This window comes from Oenanthe melanoleuca, chromosome 27, assembly GCF_029582105.1.
Source record: "Oenanthe melanoleuca isolate GR-GAL-2019-014 chromosome 27, OMel1.0, whole genome shotgun sequence".
Lineage (NCBI taxonomy): Eukaryota > Metazoa > Chordata > Aves > Passeriformes > Muscicapidae > Oenanthe > Oenanthe melanoleuca.
In genome coordinates, this window is record NC_079360.1 from 4,710,605 (window position 1) to 4,729,554 (window position 18,950).

The following is an 18,950-nucleotide window of genomic DNA, read 5'->3' on the forward strand; positions in this document are numbered from 1 at the left end:
CTGAGCCCCCCCACCCGCGGGTGGTGATGGGAGGGATGTGGGGGGGGGAAGGAGTCTCTCAGCACACCCCAACTCTTCACAGCGTTTATTATTATTATTGTGCACAATTTGGGGGGGGCAGTGGGGTCTTCCCGCCCGCGGGCACCCTGTACCCCCCCCCCCCTTTATCATCCTGTGCCCCCCAAAGTGCCTCAGCTGCCCCCAAGGCTCTGCCCTGGGGCAGGGGGGGACATCCCCAGTGCCCCCCTCCCATTTTTACATCACAGTTTTATGGAAACACCGGCTCGGAAAAAGCGGGGGGGATTCTGCACTCCCAAGCGCTGGGGGGACCAGCCCCATGCTGGGCGCTGCTGTGAGGGCTGGGGGGGCTCAGAACCCCCCCGTTTTGGGGGGGCTACCAGAGCACGGCGCTGTCCAGGTGGGCAAAGCCGGGCTCCAGCCGCAGCTTCCAGTAGGTGTTGTTGGTGACCCACGACTCCTTCCCGCTGGGATCCGTCAGGCGCCTGGGGGGAGGGCGTGGGGGGCACGGCTGGGACTCCCAGGGGGGGATTTCCCATTCCCTGAGAGCCCCAAACTCTTCTGAGGGTCTCACCGTGCCCTAAAATCCCCCAAAAATCCCTGAACCATGGAGCTGCTCAGGATTCCCATGGGGGGATTTTCCCACATCCCTCTGAGACCCCCACACCCCCCTGAGCCTTGGGGTGCCCTCAGGACTCCCAGGGGGGGTTTTCCCATTCCCTGAGAGCCCCAAACTCCTTTGAGGGTCTCACCGTGCCCTAAAATCCCCCACAAATCCCTGAACCATGGAGCGGCTCAGGATTCCCATGGGGGGATTTCCCCACACCCCCCTGAGCCTTGGGGTGTCCTCAGGACTCCCATGGGGGGGTTTCCACATTTCCTGAGAGCCCCAAATCCCCCTGAGCATCCCCACATCCTCCTGAGCCTTGGGGTGCCCTCAGGAGTCCCGGGGGGGGGATTTCCCATTCCCTGAGAGCCCCAAACTCCTTTGAGGGTCTCACCATTCCCTAAAATCCCCCAGAAATCCCTGAACCATGGAGCAGCTCAGGATTCCCATGGGGGGATTTTCCCACACCCCCCTGAGCCTTGGGGTGTCCTCAGGACTCCCAGGGGGGGATTTCCCATTCCCTGAGAGCCCCAAGCTCTTCTGAGGGTCTCACCATGTCCTAAAATCCCCCAAAAATCCCTGAACCATTGAGCGGCTCAGGACTCCCATGGGGGGATTTCCCCACACCCCCCTGAGCCTTGGGGTGCCCTCAGGACTCCCAGGGGGGGGTTTCCACATTTCCTGAGAGCCCCAAACCCCCCTGAGAGCCCCACATCCCCCTGAGCCTTGGGGTGCCCCCAGGACTCCTGGCAAAGATCTCCCCACATCCTCCTGAGCCTTGGGGTGCCCTCAGGACTCCCATGGGGGGATTTCCACATTTCCTGAGAGCCCCAAATCCCCCTGAGCAGCCCCAAATCCCCCTGAGCATCCCCACATCCCCCTGAGAGCTCCACACCCCCCTGAGCCTTGGGGTGCCCCCAGGACTCCTGGCAAAGATCTCCCCACACTCCCTGAGCCACGGGGCGCCCTCAGCACCCCCAGAAGGTCTCCCCAGCCCGCACCCCCCGCTGCAGAGCCCCCCAGACCTGAAGAAGCGAGCCTGGTGGGTGATGTTGTTCTCCTCCATGACGCGGCGCCGGTCCCGCTGCAGCTGCTCGATCTGGCGCTTCTGCGCCTCGGCCGCCGGCACGTTCCCCTCCTCCAGGTACCTGCGGCACAGGGGTCTTCAAAATACTGCATTTCTATTTTAATTTTCCTAGTAAAGAGCTGTTATTCCTAATTCCCCTCCTCCAGGTACCTGGGGCACAGGGGTCTTCAAAATACTTTATTTCTATTTTAATTTTCCTGGTAAAGAGCTGCTATTCCTAATTCCTCTCCTCCAGGTACCTGGGGCACAGGGGCAAGGGGTCTTTATAATATTTTATTTTACTTTTCCTAGTAAACAGCTGTTATTCCTAATTGCCCTCCTCCAGGTACCTGGGGGCACAGGGGTCTTCAAAATACTTTATTTATATTTTAATTTTCCTAGTAAACAGCTGTTATTCCTAATTCCTCTCCTCCAGGTACCTGGGGCACAGGGGTCTTCAAAATACTTTATTTCTATTTTAATTTTCCTGGTAAAGAGCTGCTATTCCTAATTCCTCTCCTCCAGGTACCTGGGGGCACAGGGGCAAGGGGTCTTTATAAAAAATTATTTTAATTTTCCTAGTAAGGAGCTGTTATTCCTAATTCCCCTCCTCCAGGTACCTGGGGGCACAGGGGCAAGGGTTCTTTAAAATAATTTATTTTAATTTTCCTGGTAAAGAGCTGTTATTCCTAATTCCTCTCCTCCAGGTACCTGGGGGCACAGGGGCAAGGGGTCTTTATAATAATTTATTTCTATTTTAATTTTCCTGGTAAAGAACTGTTATTCCTAATTCCCCTCCTCCAGGTACCTGCAGGTGACACAGGTGTGAGAGTTCTTTGCAATACTTTAATTTTCCTAGTAAACAACTGTTATTCCTAATTCCTCTCCTCCAGGTACCTGGGGCACAGGTGTAAGGGTTCTTTAAAATAATTTATTTTAATTTTCTTAGTAAAGAGCTGTTATTCCTAATTCCCCTCCTCCAGGTATCTGGGGCACAGGGGTCTTTAAAATACTTTATTTATATTTTAATTTTCCTAGTAAGGAGCTGTTATTCCTAATTCCCCTCCTCCAGGTACCTGGGGCACAGGGGCAAGGGTTCCTTGTAATACTTTATTTTAATTTTCCTGGTAAAGAACTGTTATTCCTAATTCCTCTCCTCCAGGTACCTGGGGCACAGGGGTCTTTAAAATACTTTATTTATATTTTAATTTTCCTGGTAAACAGCTGTTATTCCTAATTCCCCTCCTCCAGGTACCTGGGGGCACAGGGGCAAGGGTTCCTTGTAATACTTTATTTTAATTTTCCTGGTAAAGAACTGTTATTCCTAATTCCCCTCCTCCAGGTACCTGGGGGCACAGGGGCAAGGGGTCTTTATAATATTTTATTTTACTTTTCCTAGTAAACAGCTGTTATTCCTAATTCCCCTCCTCCAGGTACCTGGGGCACGGGGGTCTTTAAAATACTTTATTTATATTTTAATTTTCCTAGAAAAGAGCTGCTATTCCTAATTCCTCTCCTCCAGGTACCTGGGGCACAGAGGTAAGGGTTCCTTGTAATACTTTATTTTAATTTTCCTAGTAAAGAGCTGCTATTCCTAATTCCTCTCCTCCAGGTACCTGGGGCACAGGGGCAAGGGGTCTTTATAATATTTTATTTTACTTTTCCTAGTAAACAGCTGTTATTCCTAATTCCCCTCCTCCAGGTACCTGGGGCACAGGGGCAAGGGTTCCTTGTAATACTTTATTTTAATTTTCCTGGTAAAGAACTGTTATTCCTAATTCCCCTCCTCCAGGTACCTGGGGACACAGGTGTAAGGGTTCTTTAAAATAATTTATTTTAATTTTCCTAGTAAAAAGCTGCTATTCCTAATTCCTCTCCTCCAGGTACCTGCAGGTAACACAGGTGTGAAAGTTCTTTGCAATACTTTAATTTTCCTAGTAAAAAACTGTTATTCCTAATTCCTCTCCTCCAGGTACCTGCAGGTGACACAGGTGTGAGAGTTCCTTGCAATACTTTAATTTTCCTAGTAAAGAACTGTTATTTCTAATTCCTCTCCTCCAGGTACCTGGGGGCACAGGGGCAAGGGTTCTTTATAATAATTTATTTCTATTTTAATTTTCCTAGTAAAGAGCTGCTATTCCTAATTCCCCTCCTCCAGGTACCTGCAGGTGACACAGGTGTGAGAGTTCTTTGCAATACTTTAATTTTCCTAGTAAACAACTGTTATTCCTAATTCCTCTCCTCCAGGTATCTGGGGACACAGGTGTAAGGGTTCCTTGTAATACTGCATTTCTATTTTAATTTTCCTGGTAAAGAGCTGTTATTCCTAATTCCTCTCCTCCAGGTACCTGGGGCACAGGGGTAAGGGTTCTTTAAAATAATTTATTTTAATTTTCCTAGTAAAGAACTGTTATTCCTAATTCCCCTCCTCCAGGTACCTGGGGGCACAGGGGCAAGGGTTCTTTATAATATTTTATTTTAATTTTCCTAGTAAAGAGCTGTTATTCCTAATTCCCCTCCTCCAGGTACCTGGGGGCACAGGGGCAAGGGTTCTTTATAATATTTTATTTTAATTTTCCTGGTAAAGAGCTGTTATTCCTAATTCCCCTCCTCCAGGTACCTGGGGACACAGGTGTCAGAGTCACAGAGTCACTGTCTGTGGCTGTGCTGGTGCTGCCCAGCACTGTCTGTGGCTGTGCCTGTTCCAGCACCTGCTTCATGGAGTGACAATCTCCACGTACACCAGTCCATAAATCTCCCACCTTTTGGCCAGAGGCCACTCTCTTTGGAAAAGGACTATAAAAAGTGACTTTCCTAAAGAGACTCTGAGATCTCTTTCTCCCCAAGGGATTGAAGACGTGTCTGTCATCGGACGACTCAAGGATGCGTCCCTTCTGTTGGTAGCTACATCCCATCCTCTCTCTTTCTCTCTCCTTTTTACCTCTTTCCCTCTCTCTTTCTCTCTCTTCTATCCCAAAACTGAATTGTTCCACGCAATAAACTGCATTGCTGCTTTCTGCTGAACCAACCTGAGTCTCTCACTTTTGTCTTTTTTGTTTTTTGGGGTCAAACCAACCATCACGACTCCCGCTGGGGCTGAGCAGATCGTGACACCAGGATGTGGCTGTGACCCCTTGGCTGGTGTTAGCCCACCCCCAGCCCAGCCCAGCCCACCCCCCCGGGCTCTGCTGACCGCTGGTCCGGCCGCAGGCGAGTGTCCGTGGAGGGCAGGACCCTGCGGAGCTCCGGCGTCAGCTCGTTCAGCTCCAGCGCGAACTGGGTGAAGCCGTAATTCCTCTCGTGGTCACGGGGCATGGGGTCTGCAGGGGAGGGGGGAACGGTGAGAGACCCCTCCCCAGGGTGGGGAAACCCCCCCAGGGTGGGGTAATGTGGATAGTACAACTGTCAAAGGGTCCCTGGCATCTCACACCCTGAGACAATGAAACTTTTAATGAGCTGTTAAAAGCCCAGTTACGTTTAGGATTTCTATTGGTCTTTAACTTTACTAGATAGGTCTTTTCTCACTTAAAATCTTAAAGTAATTGGATAATTCTCAATTTATAATTTTACCGGTTAGAATCTCAATCCCCCTAAAACCTATAAAGACCCCTTGCTGTGCTATGTGTCTGGATTTTGCTGGTAGAACCCTCTGAAGAAATAAAGCCACTTTTGGAACCTCCAGGGCAACTCCCAAAATCTCACTCCTGGCTAGCTGAGAAGCTGAATTCTGCCTCGGGGGGCTCTCAGAGCTATCCAAACCCCGAAATTAGAACCACCCTAACCCAGGCAGTACAGGGTAACCCCCTCGGGGTGGGGTAACCCCTTCAGGGTGGGGTAAGCCATTGGGGTGGTCTCCCCCATCAGGGTGATCTCTCACCCTCAGGGTGGTCTCCCCACCTCGGGGTGGGGTAATCCCTTCAGAGTGGTCTCCCCCTCTTTGGGTGGTCTCCCCCCTCAGGGTGGGGTAACCCATTGGGGTGGTCTCTCCGCATCAGGGTGGTCTCCCCTCCTCAGGGTGGTCTCCCCCCTTAGGGTGGTCTCCCCGCTCAGGGTGTCTCCCCCATCAGGGTGGTCTCCCCTCCTCAGGGTGGTCTCCCCCCTCAGGGTGGTTTCTCCCCTCAGGGTGTCTCCCCCTCGGGGTGGGTTAATCCCATCAGGGTGGTCTCCCCCTCAGGGTGCCTCCCCCTCGGGGTGGGGTAACCCATTGGGGTGGTCTCTCCGCATCAGGGTGGTCTTCCCCCTCAGGGTGGTCTCCCCTCCTCAGGGTGGTCTCCCCCCTCAGGGTGGTCTCCCCCCTCAGGGTGTCTCCCCCATCAGGGTGGTGTCCCCGCTCAGGGTGGTCTCCCCCCTCAGGGTGGTCTCTCCCCTCAGGGTGTCTCCCCCTCGGGCTGGGTTAATCCCCTCAGGGTGGTCTCCCCCCTTAGGGTGGTCTCCCCACTCAGGGTGGTCTCCCCGCTCAGGGTGGTCTCCCCCCTCAGGGTGGTTTCTCCCCTCAGGGTGTCTCCCCCTCGGGGTGGGTTAATCCCATCAGGGTGGTCTCCCCCTCAGGGTGCCTCCCCCTCGGGGTGGGGTAACCCATTGGGGTGGTCTCTCCGCATCAGGGTGGTCTCCCCCCTCAGGGTGCCTCCCCCTCGGGCTGGGTTAATCCCATCAGGGTGGTCTCCCCCTCATGGCCTCCCCCCGGGGTGCCTCCCCAGCTCCTTACTGGCTCTCCAGACGCACTGGCCCGGGGCGGGCCCGCGGTGCAGCCCCTCGTGCCACTTGCCGGCCAGGCGCTCCACGGGCGTCCCGCTGCGGCTCAGCACGGCCCCCTGCACCTCGTTGGCCCCCGCGCCCCAGTAGCGAGCCTGCGGCCATGGGGATGAGCGGGGGGCTGGGACAGGGGGGCTGGGGGCGGGGCCGTGGGGAGGGTGGGGCCATTGGGAGGGTGGGGCTGTTGGGGAGGGTGGGGCCATTGGGGGGGTGGGGCTATTGGAGAGGGTGGGGTTATTGGGGGGTGGGGGGCTATTGGAGAGGGTGGGGCTATTGGGAGGGTGGGGCTATTGGGAGGGTGGGGCTATTGGGATTGGGGAGGGTGGGGCTATTGAGGAGGGTGGGGCTATTGGAGAGGGTGGGGCTATTGAGGAGGGTGGGGCTATTGGGGAGGGTGGGGCTATTGGAGAGGGTGGGGCTATTGAGGAGGGTGGGGCTATTGGAGAGGGTGGGGCTATTGGAGAGGGTGGGGCTATTGAGGAGGGTGGGGCTATTGGAGAGGGTGGGGCTATTGAGGAGGGTGGGGCTATTGGGAGGGTGGGGCTATTGGGGGGTGGGGCTATTGGGAGGGTGGGGTCGGTGGGGAAGGGTGGGGCTATTGGGAGGACGTGGCTATGGTGGGTGTGGTCACTGGGAAGGGTGGGGCTATTGGCAGAGGGTGTGGCTATAATAGGGTGTGGTCACTGGGAAGGGTGGGGTCATTGGGGAGGGTGGGGCTATTGGGAAAAGGGTGGGGCTAGTGGGACAGGGTGTGGCTATGGTGGGGCGGGGTCAGTGGGGAGGGTGGGGATGATGGGAGAGGGTGGGGCTATTGGAGAGGGTGTGGTCATTGGAAAGCATGGGGTCATTGGGGAGGGTGGGGCTATTGGGAAAGGGGTGAGGCTATTGGGAAAAGAGTGGGGCTATTGGGAAAAGGGTGGGGCTATTAGAGAGGGTGTGGCTATGGTGGCGTGGGGTCACTAAGAAGGGGGGGGCTATTGGGAGACGGTGTGGCTATCATAGGGTGGGGTCACTGGGAAGGGTGGGGTCATTGGGGAGAGTGGGGCTATTGGGAAAAGGGTGGGGTCATTGGAAAGGGTGGGGCCATAGGAAAAGGTGGGGCTACTGAGAAAGACTGGGGGCTACTGGAAAAAGTGTGGGGCCATGAGAAGGAATCTTCTGGAAAGGGCAGAGTAATTGGGAAGGGTGTGGCCACTGGGAAAAGGGTGGAGCCACTGGGAAAGGGTGGGGCCAGGAGTGACAAAATTGGGAGAGGGTGGGGCACTAAGGGGGCAGAACCACTGGGGGAAAGGGCGTGACTACTGGGAAGGGGTGGGGCCAGAAAAGGGGCGGGGCAATAACACCGTGTTTAATTGTCAATCACTGATGGGGTGGGGCCATACCTGAGGGGGCGGGGCCACACCTGAGGGGGCGGGGCCAGTGATAATGCAGAGGGGTGGGGCAGTGGGTGGGCACTAAGAGGTGGGGCAGGGTGGGGCAGTGGGTGGGCACTAAGAGGTGGGGCAGGGTGGGGCAGTGGGCGGGGCAGTGGGCGGGGAGTAAGGGGCGGGGCAGGGTGTGGCAGTGGGCAGGGCAGGGCAGTGGATGGGCACTAAGGGGCGGGGCAGGGCATGGCAGGGCACTAAGGGGCAGGGCAGGGCGTGGCAGTGGGTGGGCAGTAAAGGGTAGGGTGTGGCAGTGGGCGTGGCAGGGCGTGGCAGTGGGTGGGCACTAAGGGGCGTGGCAGGACGGGGCAGGGCGGGGCTGTGGGTGGGCACTAAGGGGTGTGGCAGTGGGTGGGCACTAAGGGGTGGGGCAGGGTGGAGCAGTGGGCGTGGCAGTGGGTGGGCACTAAGGTGCAGGGTGGGGCAGTGGACAGGCACTAAGGGGCAGGACGGGGCAGGGCAGGGCAGTGGATGGGCACTAAGGGGCAGGGCGGGGCAGTGGGCAGGCACTAAGGGGTGGGGCAGGGCGGGGCAGTGGGTGGGCACTAAGGTGCAGGGTGGGGCAGTGGGTGGGCACTATGGGGCAGGGCGTGGCAGTGGGCAGGGCAGAGCAGGGCGTGGCAGTGGGCGTGGCAGTGGGTGGGCAGTACGGGGCGTGGCAGGGCATGGCAGTGGGCAGGGCAGAGCAGGGCGTGGCAGTGGGTGGGCAGTACGGGGCGGGGCAGGGCGTGGCAGTGGGCAGGGCAGAGCAGGGCGTGGCAGTGGGCGTGGCAGTGGGTGGGCAGTACGGGGCGTGGCAGGGCGGGGCAGTGGGTGGGCACTAAGGGGCGGGGCAGGGCGGGGCAGTGGGCGTGGCAGTGGGTGGGCAGTATGGGGCGGGGCAGGGCAGGGCAGTGGGTGGGCAGTACGGGGCGGAGCAGGGCGGGGCAGGGCGTGGGCAGTACGGGGCAGGGCAGGGCAGGGCGGGGCAGGGCGGGGCGGGGCAGGGCGGGGCAGTGGGTGAGCAGTACGGGGCGGGGCAGGGCGGGGCACACCTTGCAGAAGGTGAGCTTGCAGTGGTAGGAGGCGTCGCGGGTGTTGCGGATCAGCACCTCCCCGTAGTGCTCGATCCAGCGCGGCCCGCTCAGCACGTTGTGGATGCACGTGGTCACCTTGTTCCACTCGTAGTGGTCACCGGTCCTGCGGGCACCTCCGAGCTCGTGCGTGGCCACGAGGGTGAGGGGGGGGCACAGGGGAGGGGTGGGGTCTCACCTGGGCACAGGGCAGGGGTGGGGTCTCACCTGGGCAGCTGGACATTGACGGTGCCCACGGGGACGATCTCCAGGGATTTACCCCAGAATTTGTTCTTCCACCTCATGTCTGGAGGAGCATGAGGAGGAGGAGGAGGAGGAGGAGGAGGAGGAGGAAGAGCAGGTGAGAACCCCCAATCCCTCCAATTCTCCCAATCCCCCAATGCCCCAAATCCCCCCAGTGCCCCCAATTCCCCCAATCCCCCCAAATTCCCCTAATCCCCCAAATCCCCCCAATCCCCCCCATTCTCCCAATTCCCCCAAACCCCCCAAATTCCCCCAATACCCCTAATTCCCCCAATCCCCCCTAATTCCCCCCAATCCCCCCCATTCCCCCAAACCCCCCAAATTCCCCCAATACCCCTAATTCCCCCAATCCCCCCTAATTCCCCCTAATCCCCCCAATTCCCCCAATTCCCCCAAGCCCCCCAAATTCCCCCAATACCCCCAATTCCCCCAATCCCCTCTAATCCCCCCCAATCCCCCAAATTCCCTCAACCCCCCCAATTTCTGGAGACCCTCCCTGCGCCCAACACCCCTCACCTTGCCAGAAGACGAAATTATCAGACTCAGCATGGCAGGCGGAGATGGGAGGGTGATGGGACACCTGTGGGGACAAGCAGGGACGTGCCAGCGCCCTGTCCAGCCGCGGGGTGCCCCCCCAGGCCCCCCCAGCGCCCACCTGCTCGCTGATGAAGCGGAAGCCGCGGTCGGGCCGGACGCACTCGTAGGTCTCGCCCAGCACGGGGTTGAAGGGTTTGCTGCCCGCCCGGTAGTAGGTGGAGGCGTAGGCGGACACGGCGAAGGCGGCCACGTACACCTGTCCCCAAGGCCACCACGCCGCTGTCACCGCGCCCAGGGTGTGTCCTCCCCCGGTCCCACAAGTGCCAGGTGTCCTCAAGCAACTCTGAGCCCACTGAATCCTCAAATTCTCCCTGTTCCCACATGATCTCGGGGTGTCCGGTGTCCCCAAATTCTCCCTGACTCTACGTGCCCTCAGGTTCCCTCATGTTCCCAAAATCCTCAAATTCTCCCTGTTCCCACATGATCTCGGGATCCCTGGTGTTCCCAAACTCTCACATGTCCTCAGGTTCTGCCATGTCCCCAAAATTCTCAAATTCTCCCTGTTACCACATGATCTCGGGGTGTCCGGTGTCCCCAAACTCTCTCTGTCCCCCCATGTCCTCAGGTTCCCTCGTGTCCCCAAAATTCTCAAATTCTCCCTGTTACCACATGATCTCGGGGTGTCCGGTGTCCCCAAATTCTCCCTGGCTCCCAGTGTCTTCAGGTTCTGCCATGTCCCCAAAATCCTCAAATTCTCGCTGTCCCCACATGATCTCAGGATCCTCGGTGTCCCCAAACTCTCCCTGGCCCCACATGTCCTCATGCTCCCCCATGTCCCCAACATCCTCAAATTCTCCCTGTCCCTACGTGATCTCGGGGTTCCCCATGTCCCCTAAATCCTCAAACTCTCTCTGTCCCCCCATGTCCTCAGGCTCCCCCGTGTCCCCAAAATCCTCAAATTCTCCCTGTTCCCATACGATCTTGGGGTCCTCCATGTCCCCTAAATCCTCAAACTTTCTCTGTCCCCACACATCCTTGGGCTCCCTCATGTCCTCAAAATCCTCAAACTCTCTCTGTCCCCCCATGTCCTCAGGTTCCCCCATGTCCCCAAAATCCTCAAATTCTCCCTGTTCATACATGATCTTGGGATCCCTGGTGTTCCCAAACTCTCCCTGGCTCCCAGTGTCCTCAGGTTCCCTCATGTTCCCAAAATCCTCAAATTCTCCCTGTTCCCACATGATATCAGGGTCCCTGGTGTTTCCAAACTCTCACATGTCCTCAGGTTCTGCCATGTCCCCAAAATTCTCAAATTCTTCCTGTTCCCACATGACCTTGTGCTCCCCTGTATCCCCAAAATCATCAAATTCCCCCTGTTCCCACGTGATCTCAGGGTGTCCAATGTCCCCAAATTCTCCCTGGCCCCACATGTCCTCATGCTCCCCCATGTCCCCAAAATCCTCAAATTATCCCTGTCCCTACATGATCTCAGGGTCTCCCATGTCCCACAGATCCCTAAATTCCCCTGGTCTCTCCATATTCTCAGGCTCCCCCATGTCCTCAAAATCCTCAAATCCTCCCTGTCCCCCCACATCCTTGGGCTCCCTCATGTCCCCAAAATCCTCAAACTCTCTCTGTCCCCCCATGTCCTCAGGCTCCCCCGTGTCCCCAAAATCCTCAAACCCCCTAAGTCCCCTCATGTCCCCAAACTTCCACTGCCCCCCGAGCTCCCCCTACTCCCACATCCCTTCAGCTTCCCCGTGTCCCCCAAACCCCCCTTGTGTCCCCAGTCCCCCCCCGAGCCCCCCGACCCCCGGCTCGCCCCTCACCAGGCGCTGCCGGGGGTCCCGGGCGCGGCTGGCTCTGTCCAGCAGCGCGCTGTACTCCAGCTCCTCGCAGAGCCGCTGCAGGGTGTTGAGCGGCTCGTTCAGCTGCACGGGCAGCGCCACGCGGGACAGGTCCTTGCCCACGCTGCTCCTCAGGAGCCCCCACAGGCTCACATCCCCCGAGGGGGCGGGGGGCGCGGGCAGGCGGCTCCTCCGCCGAGGGTCCGGCCCCGGCAGCTCCAGCGGCGGCTCCAGCGGCGGCGGCTCCGCCGGTAGCGCCGGGCGCTCCGCTCCTGCCGGGCAGCGGGCGGTGGGTGGAGCCGTGTCCTTTCTCTCTCCGGTACTCCCGTCCTTGGTACTCCCCTTCCCGGTGCTCCCCTTCCCGGTGGCCTCTTCGGTACTCCCTTCCCCGGTGCTCCCATCCCCGGTACTTCCTTCCTCGCTGCTCCTGTCCCTGGTGTTCCCCTCACCGGTGTTCCTATTCCCGTTGCTCCCCTCCCCGGTACTCCCCGGTATTCCCTTTCCCGCTGCTCCCATCCCCGCTGATCCCTTTCTCGGTGTCCTCCCTGCTGCTCCCCATCCCCGCTGCTCCCCTCCCCAGTGTTCCCGTCCCCGGTGTCCTCCCCAGTGCTCCCTTCCCCGCTGTTCCCATTCCCGGTGCCCTCTCCGGTACTCCCCTCCGCTCCCCTCCCCGGCGTTTCCGTCCCCACTGCTCCCCTTCCCGCTGCTCTCCTCCCCCGGTGCTCCCAATCCCCCGTCCTCCCATCTCTGGTGCTCCCGATCTCCGCTGCTCCTCTCTGCTCCCTTCCCCAGTGCTCCCATTCCCTGCTGCTCCCCTCCCCGGTGCTCCCGTCCCCGGTACTCCCATCCCCGGTACTCCCATCCCCGGTGCTCCCCTCCCCGGTGTTCCCCTCTGCTCCCCTCCCCGATACTCCCATCCCCGATACTCCCATCCCCGGTACTCCCCTCCCCGGTGCTCCCATCCCCGGTACTCCCATCCCCGGTGCTCCCCTCCCCGGTGTTCCCCTCTGCTCCCATCCCCGGTACTCCCCTCCCCGGTACTCCTCTCCCCGGTACTCCCCTCCCCGGTGTTCCCCTCCCCGGTACTCCCCTCCCCGGTGCTCCCATCCCCGCTGCTCCCATCCCCGGTACTCCTCTCCCCGGTGCTCCCCTCCCCGGTACTCCTCTCCCCGGTACTCCCCTCCCCTCTGCTCCCTTCCCCGATACTCCCATCCCCGGTGCTCCCCTCCCCGGTGTTCCCCTCCCCGGTGTTCCCCTCCCCGGTGCTCCCGTCCCCGGTACTCCCATCCCCGGTGCTCCCGTCCCCGGTGCTCCCGCTGCTCCCGTACCCGTCGGGGGCCGGCCCGCTCCCCCCGGCTCGCTGGGCTCCTCGCAGACGCCGCTGGTCACCTCGCTGATGCACGACTCGTCCTCCGAGGGCTGAGGAGGGGCAGGGACCGTCGGGGGGTCCCGGGGGGATCGGGGGGGGGACCCCATGGAGGGATTGGGTGGGGAAGGGATCCCGGGATCCCGGGATGGGGAGGGGGCGTCGGGATGGGGAGGGGGCGGCACAGACAGCACCCGGCCCCCGCCACCGGGCTCAGAAACTGCGGAGACCCCGAGAGCGGGGAGGGAGGGGGCTGCGAGGGGCTGGGGGGGACACGGGGAGCGGCGGGGATCCAGGGACTGGGGGGGATCCAGGGACTGGGGGGGATCCAGGGACTGAAGGGGACACAGGGGCTGGGGGGGACACGGGGAGCGGGGGGGATCCAAGGACTCGGGGGGACACAGGGGCTGGGGGGGATCCAGGGGCTGGGGGGGACACGGGGAGCGGGGGGGATCCAAGGACTCGGGGGCATCCAGGGACTGGGGGGGACACAGGGGCTGGGGGGGGACACGGGGAGCGGCTCCCGGGCAAACTAATGAGGTGGGACGGGGGAGAGAGAGTGGAGAGATGAACCCAGAGCAGCGAGGGGCGGCAGGGGGTTCACAGAGCCCCCCAAACCAGCAGAGCGCCCCCAAACGGGCAGAGCCCCCCCAACCCAGCAGAGCCCCCCCAAACCAGCAGAGTCCCCCCAAACCAGCAGAGCCCCCCCCCCCCAAACCAGCAGAGACCCCTCACCTCGTTCTCAGAGGAGCTGGCGGACAGGAAAACCTCGCAGGCATCGAAGAACTCGGTGTGAGAATCGGCCAGCGAGACGATGCTGCGGTTGGAGAGCTGCTGCTCCCGGCCCTTGGCGGGCAGCGCGTCCGGCTGCGGGGACAGCCACGGGCTCAGCCCCCATCCCAGGGGGGGCACGGCACCCCCAAACCGCCCCACGGCGCCCCCCCGACCTCATCCGGGTGCAGCGAGGCGAACGAGTCCAGCGTGGTGTCGGAGGAGACGGAGAGGGAGTGGAAGCGGCGCAGGGCGGGCTGTGGGGAGGGGGAGGCGGAGCTGAGCCCCTCCAGCCAGCACGGGGGTCACCCAGCACCCTGCGAGACCCCCAAAAGCAGCACCCCAAGTCCCCCCGTGCCCCCTCACCCCCGCGGTGCCGGCGCTGCCGGGCCGGGGGGCCGCGCACTGCCGGTCCAGCGCTTGCCGCATCTCCTCCAGCCGGGCTCTCTCGGCCACCAGCGCGGCCACCACGCTGCTGAGCGAGCCGTGCACTGCGGGGGGACACGGCGAGGGAGGGTCAGCACCCCAAAACCCGCCTGGAACCCCGGACAAGGCTCAGCCCCCCTCTCCCATCGCACCTTTCTGGGCCAGCACCCAGAAGCTGCGCTGCAGCTGGGTGTACTCCAAGGGCAGCTGGCTCTGCGACGGCTCCAGGTATCGCGACAGGTTGGGGACAGAGCCGTGCAGGCGGCCCACCTGGGGGGACACGGGGGTCAGCGGGGTCACCTGGGGGGGTCTCCACGGTCGGGAGGGGGGTTCCAGCTCACCCTCACCCTGCCGATGGTGTCATCCTTGGCGAAGCTCTGCGTGCACCAGATCTTGGTGCTCCTCCGGCCCTTCTTCGGCCTCTCGGTGGCGGCGGAGGGCTGTGAGGAAGAGGAGGAGGCTGCAGCCGGACCGTCCCCAGGAAGAGGAGGGGCACAGGACCCCCCTCACCTGGCTGCCCCCCCTCACCTGGCTGCCGGGGATGAGCGGCGCCGAGGGGATGCGGTGCAGCGCCTCCAGGTGCTGGAGCATCCCCGTCAGCTCCTGCAGCTTGGCCTGGCACTCGGACAGCTCTGCCGGGGGCACAGAGGGTCAGGGAGGGGGCACGGGGAGCCCACCCAGCCCCGCACCCCCCCCCTGGGACTACGGGAGGGGGCACGGGGAGCCCACCCAGCCCCGCACCCCCCCCCTGGGACTACGGGAGGGGGCACGGGGAGCCCACCCAGCCCCACACCCCCCTCGGGTCCCAGGACGGGGCACGGGGCACCCACCCAGCCCCACACCGGAGGGGACACGGGGAGCCCACCCAGCCCCACGCCCCCCCTGGGGCTCCGGGAGGGGGCACGGGGCACCCACCCAGCCCCACACCCCCCTCGGGTCCCGGGAGGGGGCACAGGGAGCCCACCCAGCCCCACACCCCACTCGGGCCCTGGGAGGGGGCACGGGGCACCCACCCAGCCCCACACCCCCCTCGGGTCCCGGGAGGGGGCACAGGGAGCCCACCCAGCCCCACACCCCCCTCGGGTCCCGGGAGGGGGCACAGGGAGCCCACCCAGCCCCACACCCCCCTTTGGGCCCCGGGAGGGGGCACAGGGAGCCCACCCAGCCCCACACCCCCACTGGGGCTCCGGGAGGGGGCACAGGGAGCCCACCCAGCCCCACACCCCACTCGGGTCCCAGGACGGGGCACGGGGCACCCACCCAGCCCCACACCGGAGGGGGCACGGGGAGCCCACCCAGCCCCACACCCCCCTCGGGTCCCGGGAGGGGGCACAGGGAGCCCACCCAGCCCCACACCCCCCTTTGGGCCCCGGGAGGGGACACGGGGAGCCCACCCAGCCCCACACCCCCCTTTGGGCCCTGGGAGGGGGCACGGGGCACCCACCCAGCCCCACGCCCCCCTCGGGTCCCGGGAGGGGGCACAGGGAGCCCACCCAGCCCCACGCCCCCCTGGGGCTCCGGGAGGGGGCACGGGGAGCCCACCCAGCCCCACGCCCCCCTCGGGCCCTGGGAGGGGGCACAGGGAGCCCACCCAGCCCCACGCCCCCCTCGGGCCCCGCTCACCGGCCGAGCAGCGCTCCAGCCCCTCGCTGTCCTTCAGCCAGGCGTTCACCTTGTCCCTGGAGCTGGCCAGCGCGGACAGGGCGGGGGCGCTGCCCGAGGGCAGGATCCGTGTCCACTGGCCCTGCAGCAGGGCACAGCTGCTGTCAGGAGCCACCCACCCGGGCGCTGCCGGCACTGTCACCCCGAGCTGTCACCCACCTTGGTGCTGGCACCTTGGGGACACGGCTCCGGCCGCTCCCCGCGGTGGTGGCTGCACAGGCTGCTCACCCAGCTGGAAAACAGCTCCGGGGTTTTGATCTGGGGGACAAGGACAAGCTGGAGTCGATGTCCCCAGCCCTGTCCCATCCCAGCTGCAGCCCCCCGGTGGCACCTTGAGGTGATAAATGTTGTCCTCAGTGTCCAGGTCAACCCTCTGAGCTTTCTTGTTGACGGACATGACGGACTGCCGGACGTCGATGGCACCGTGCAGTTTGCCCTTGAGGACCTGGGGGGGCCCAGGGACGCCTGTCAGGGGGGACACCCCCTTTTTTCAGGGGTGTCCCCAGCCCTGATCCCCCGGGGACACACTCACATCCTGGCGCGTGGTGGAATATTTCAGGATCCCGTTTTCCAGCACGAAGTACCGCTGGGGATGGAGGGGAAAAGTTGGGGTTTTTTTTTTGGGGAGGGGGTGCAGACAGCAGCCCCTACACCCATCCCACGCTGCCCAAATCCCAGGACCAGCTGGGATCACGAGCCGTTACCTTGTGCCAGCCCTTCAGGGGCCATTTCCTCTTCTTGAGCAGGTACCCCTCGTGCCGCTGCGGCTGCTGCCCGGGGCTGCCCCGGGCTCGGGGCTCCTCCACCACCTCCCAGCTCTCCGAGCCCTGCGGGGACAGAGCACCAGAGCCTGCTGCCCACCTCACCCCAAAGCGAGGCAAATCCCCCTCCCCAAATCCCCCCCAGACCCAAATCCTCCAACCTGCTGGACGCTGCTGTGCTTGGAAGACACGGTGCTGTTGGAGCGGGACAGGGCTCTTTTCGGGGAGGACGGGTCCTTCTCGTGGCTGCCCATGGCTGGCGAGCAGATGGGGCGGGGGGCACCGGGCCGAGCCCCCCCTTCCCGTGCGGGCTGCGGGGCCGGGGGTCCGAGCGCGGCCGTCAGGGCGGGAGCCGCTGCGGGGAGGGGGCGGCAGGTCAGGGGGTTCAGGGATGGGACAAGGGGTTCAGGGGATCCCCCCTGCCCCCCGATCCCGGCTGCCAGCACCCAGAAACTTCTGCGTGAGCCTTTGACCCTCCCAGCGCTATCGCGGCTGCACCGCCCAGTCCGGGTCCAGAGTCCGGGCACCACGGGGCGACAGTGGCACAGCCAGGAGGTGACAAAGACCGGGACCAACCCCTGCTCCATCTGGCAGCCCCCCAAAACCAGGACACGACCCCTGCAAAGCCCCTCCCGGGCAGGGCGTTTGTTCTTTTTGCCCTTCACGGTTCCAGAGGGGGAAACTGAGGCACGGGGAAGCTTCTCCTGGCCTTGCCGTGCCCCCTGGCGCTGGTCCTGATGTAGCACGGATCCCGGGATAAACCCGGGACAGCGGCCAAACCCCGGTACCGGTGCGCACCGTGCCGGTAACAGCGGCACCGGTACCGCCGATTCCGGTACCGACAGCCACGGTAACCACGGCACCGGTTAGAGAGAGAGATAACCACGGCACCGGTTAGAGAGAGAGATAACCACGCTGCCATAGATAAAACCCGGCACCGGCACCGGTACCGGCGGCTCCGAGGGGTGAGAGCACCGGGGGTCTCCCGGTTCTCTCCCGCAGGTGCTACCGGGGATCGCCACCGACCCTCGCAGCGGAGAACCGGGGGTCTCCAAAGCCCCAGCGCCGTGTCCCCGTGCCGGTGTCACCCCCCCCGAGGGTCGCGGGTCACCGGGTGGCATCTCCCCCCCACACCCGGTGCCGGTACCGGTGCTCGCTCACCTGGGCGGGCGGCGGGAGGGCGGCGGGGATCGGGCGCATCCTGCCCGGTGGCGGCGGCGGCAGGAAGCGGAACACGGAGCGCGGAGGGCGGCGAGAGCCGCTCGGTTCTGCCCCCTGCTCCGTGGAGGACCGGAGGAAGCAGCGCCGGGAGATTCCGGGACACCGGGAGCGGGCACGGAACCGGGGAAAGGGGTGGGGGGATCGCCGGGAGGGGCAGCGCCGCAAGGGGGTCCCGGGGTTGGGGATTCCAGGGGGATTTTGGGGATCAGCCAAACAAGAGGGTCCCGGGGTTGGTGATTCCAGGGGGATTTTGGGGATCACTCACACACGGGGGTCCCGGGGTTGGTGATTCCAGGGGGATTTTGGGGATCACTCACACACGGGGATCCCGCGGTTGGTGATTCCAGGGGGATTTTGGGGATCACTCACACACGGGGGTCCCGCGGTTGGTGATTCCAGGGGATTTTGGGGATCAGCCAAACAAGGGGGTCCCGCGGTTGGTGATTCCAGGGGGATTTTGGGGATCACTCACACACGGGGGTCCCGCGGTTGGTGATTCCAGGGGATTTTGGGGATCAGCCAAACAAGGGGGTCCCGCGGTTGGTGATTCCAGGGGGATTTTGGGGATCACTCACACACGGGGGTCCCGCGGTTGGTGATTCCAGGGGGATTTTGGGGATCAGCCAAACAAGGGGGTCCCGGGGGTCTTCTTTCCATGGGGATTTTGGGGATCACTCACACACGGGGGTCCCGGGGTTGGTGATTCCAGGGGGATTTTGGGGATCACTCACACACGGGGGTCCCGGGGTTGGTGATTCCAGGGGATTTTGGGGATCACTCACACACGGGGGTCCCGGGGGTCTTCTTTCCATGGGGATTTTGGGGATCACTCACACACGGGGGTCCCGGGGTTGGTGATTCCAGGGGGATTTTGGGGATCACTCACACACGGGGGTCCCGGGGTTGGTGATTCCAGGGGATTTTGGGGATCAGCCAAACAAGGGGGTCCCGCGGTTGGTGATTCCAGGGGGATTTTGGGGATCAGGCACACACGGGGATCCCGGGGTTGGTGATTCCAGGGGGATTTTGGGGATCAGCCAAACAAGGGGGTCCCGGGGTTGGGGATTCCAGGGGGATTTTGGGGATCACCCACACACGAGGGGGTCGCAGGATGTCTGAGGGTCTCAGGATCATTGTCCTGATGATTTGGGGATTGTCACCCCAGGAGGGTCTCAGGGA

At 62.4% G+C, this 18,950-nt stretch overlaps 1 protein-coding gene across 1 annotated transcript; it reads right to left on the reverse strand.

The window, feature by feature from the left end:
* Positions 1 to 110: 110 nt before the first annotated feature.
* Positions 111 to 17,818, reverse strand: OSBPL7 (oxysterol binding protein like 7). Its single transcript, XM_056512258.1, is given in 23 exon segments — positions 111 to 503; positions 1,651 to 1,773; positions 4,885 to 5,011; positions 6,397 to 6,538; positions 8,902 to 9,046; positions 9,148 to 9,226; positions 9,700 to 9,763; positions 9,839 to 9,976; positions 11,547 to 11,836; positions 12,893 to 12,983; positions 13,666 to 13,797; positions 13,878 to 13,958; positions 14,068 to 14,192; positions 14,280 to 14,397; positions 14,469 to 14,567; positions 14,656 to 14,759; positions 15,751 to 15,928; positions 15,931 to 16,047; positions 16,121 to 16,234; positions 16,322 to 16,375; positions 16,494 to 16,616; positions 16,712 to 16,905; positions 17,712 to 17,818. Coding segments are annotated over 22 exon segments (2,646 nt in total). The 5' UTR covers positions 16,805 to 16,905; positions 17,712 to 17,818; the 3' UTR covers positions 111 to 394.
* Positions 17,819 to 18,950: the final 1,132 nt, after the last annotated feature.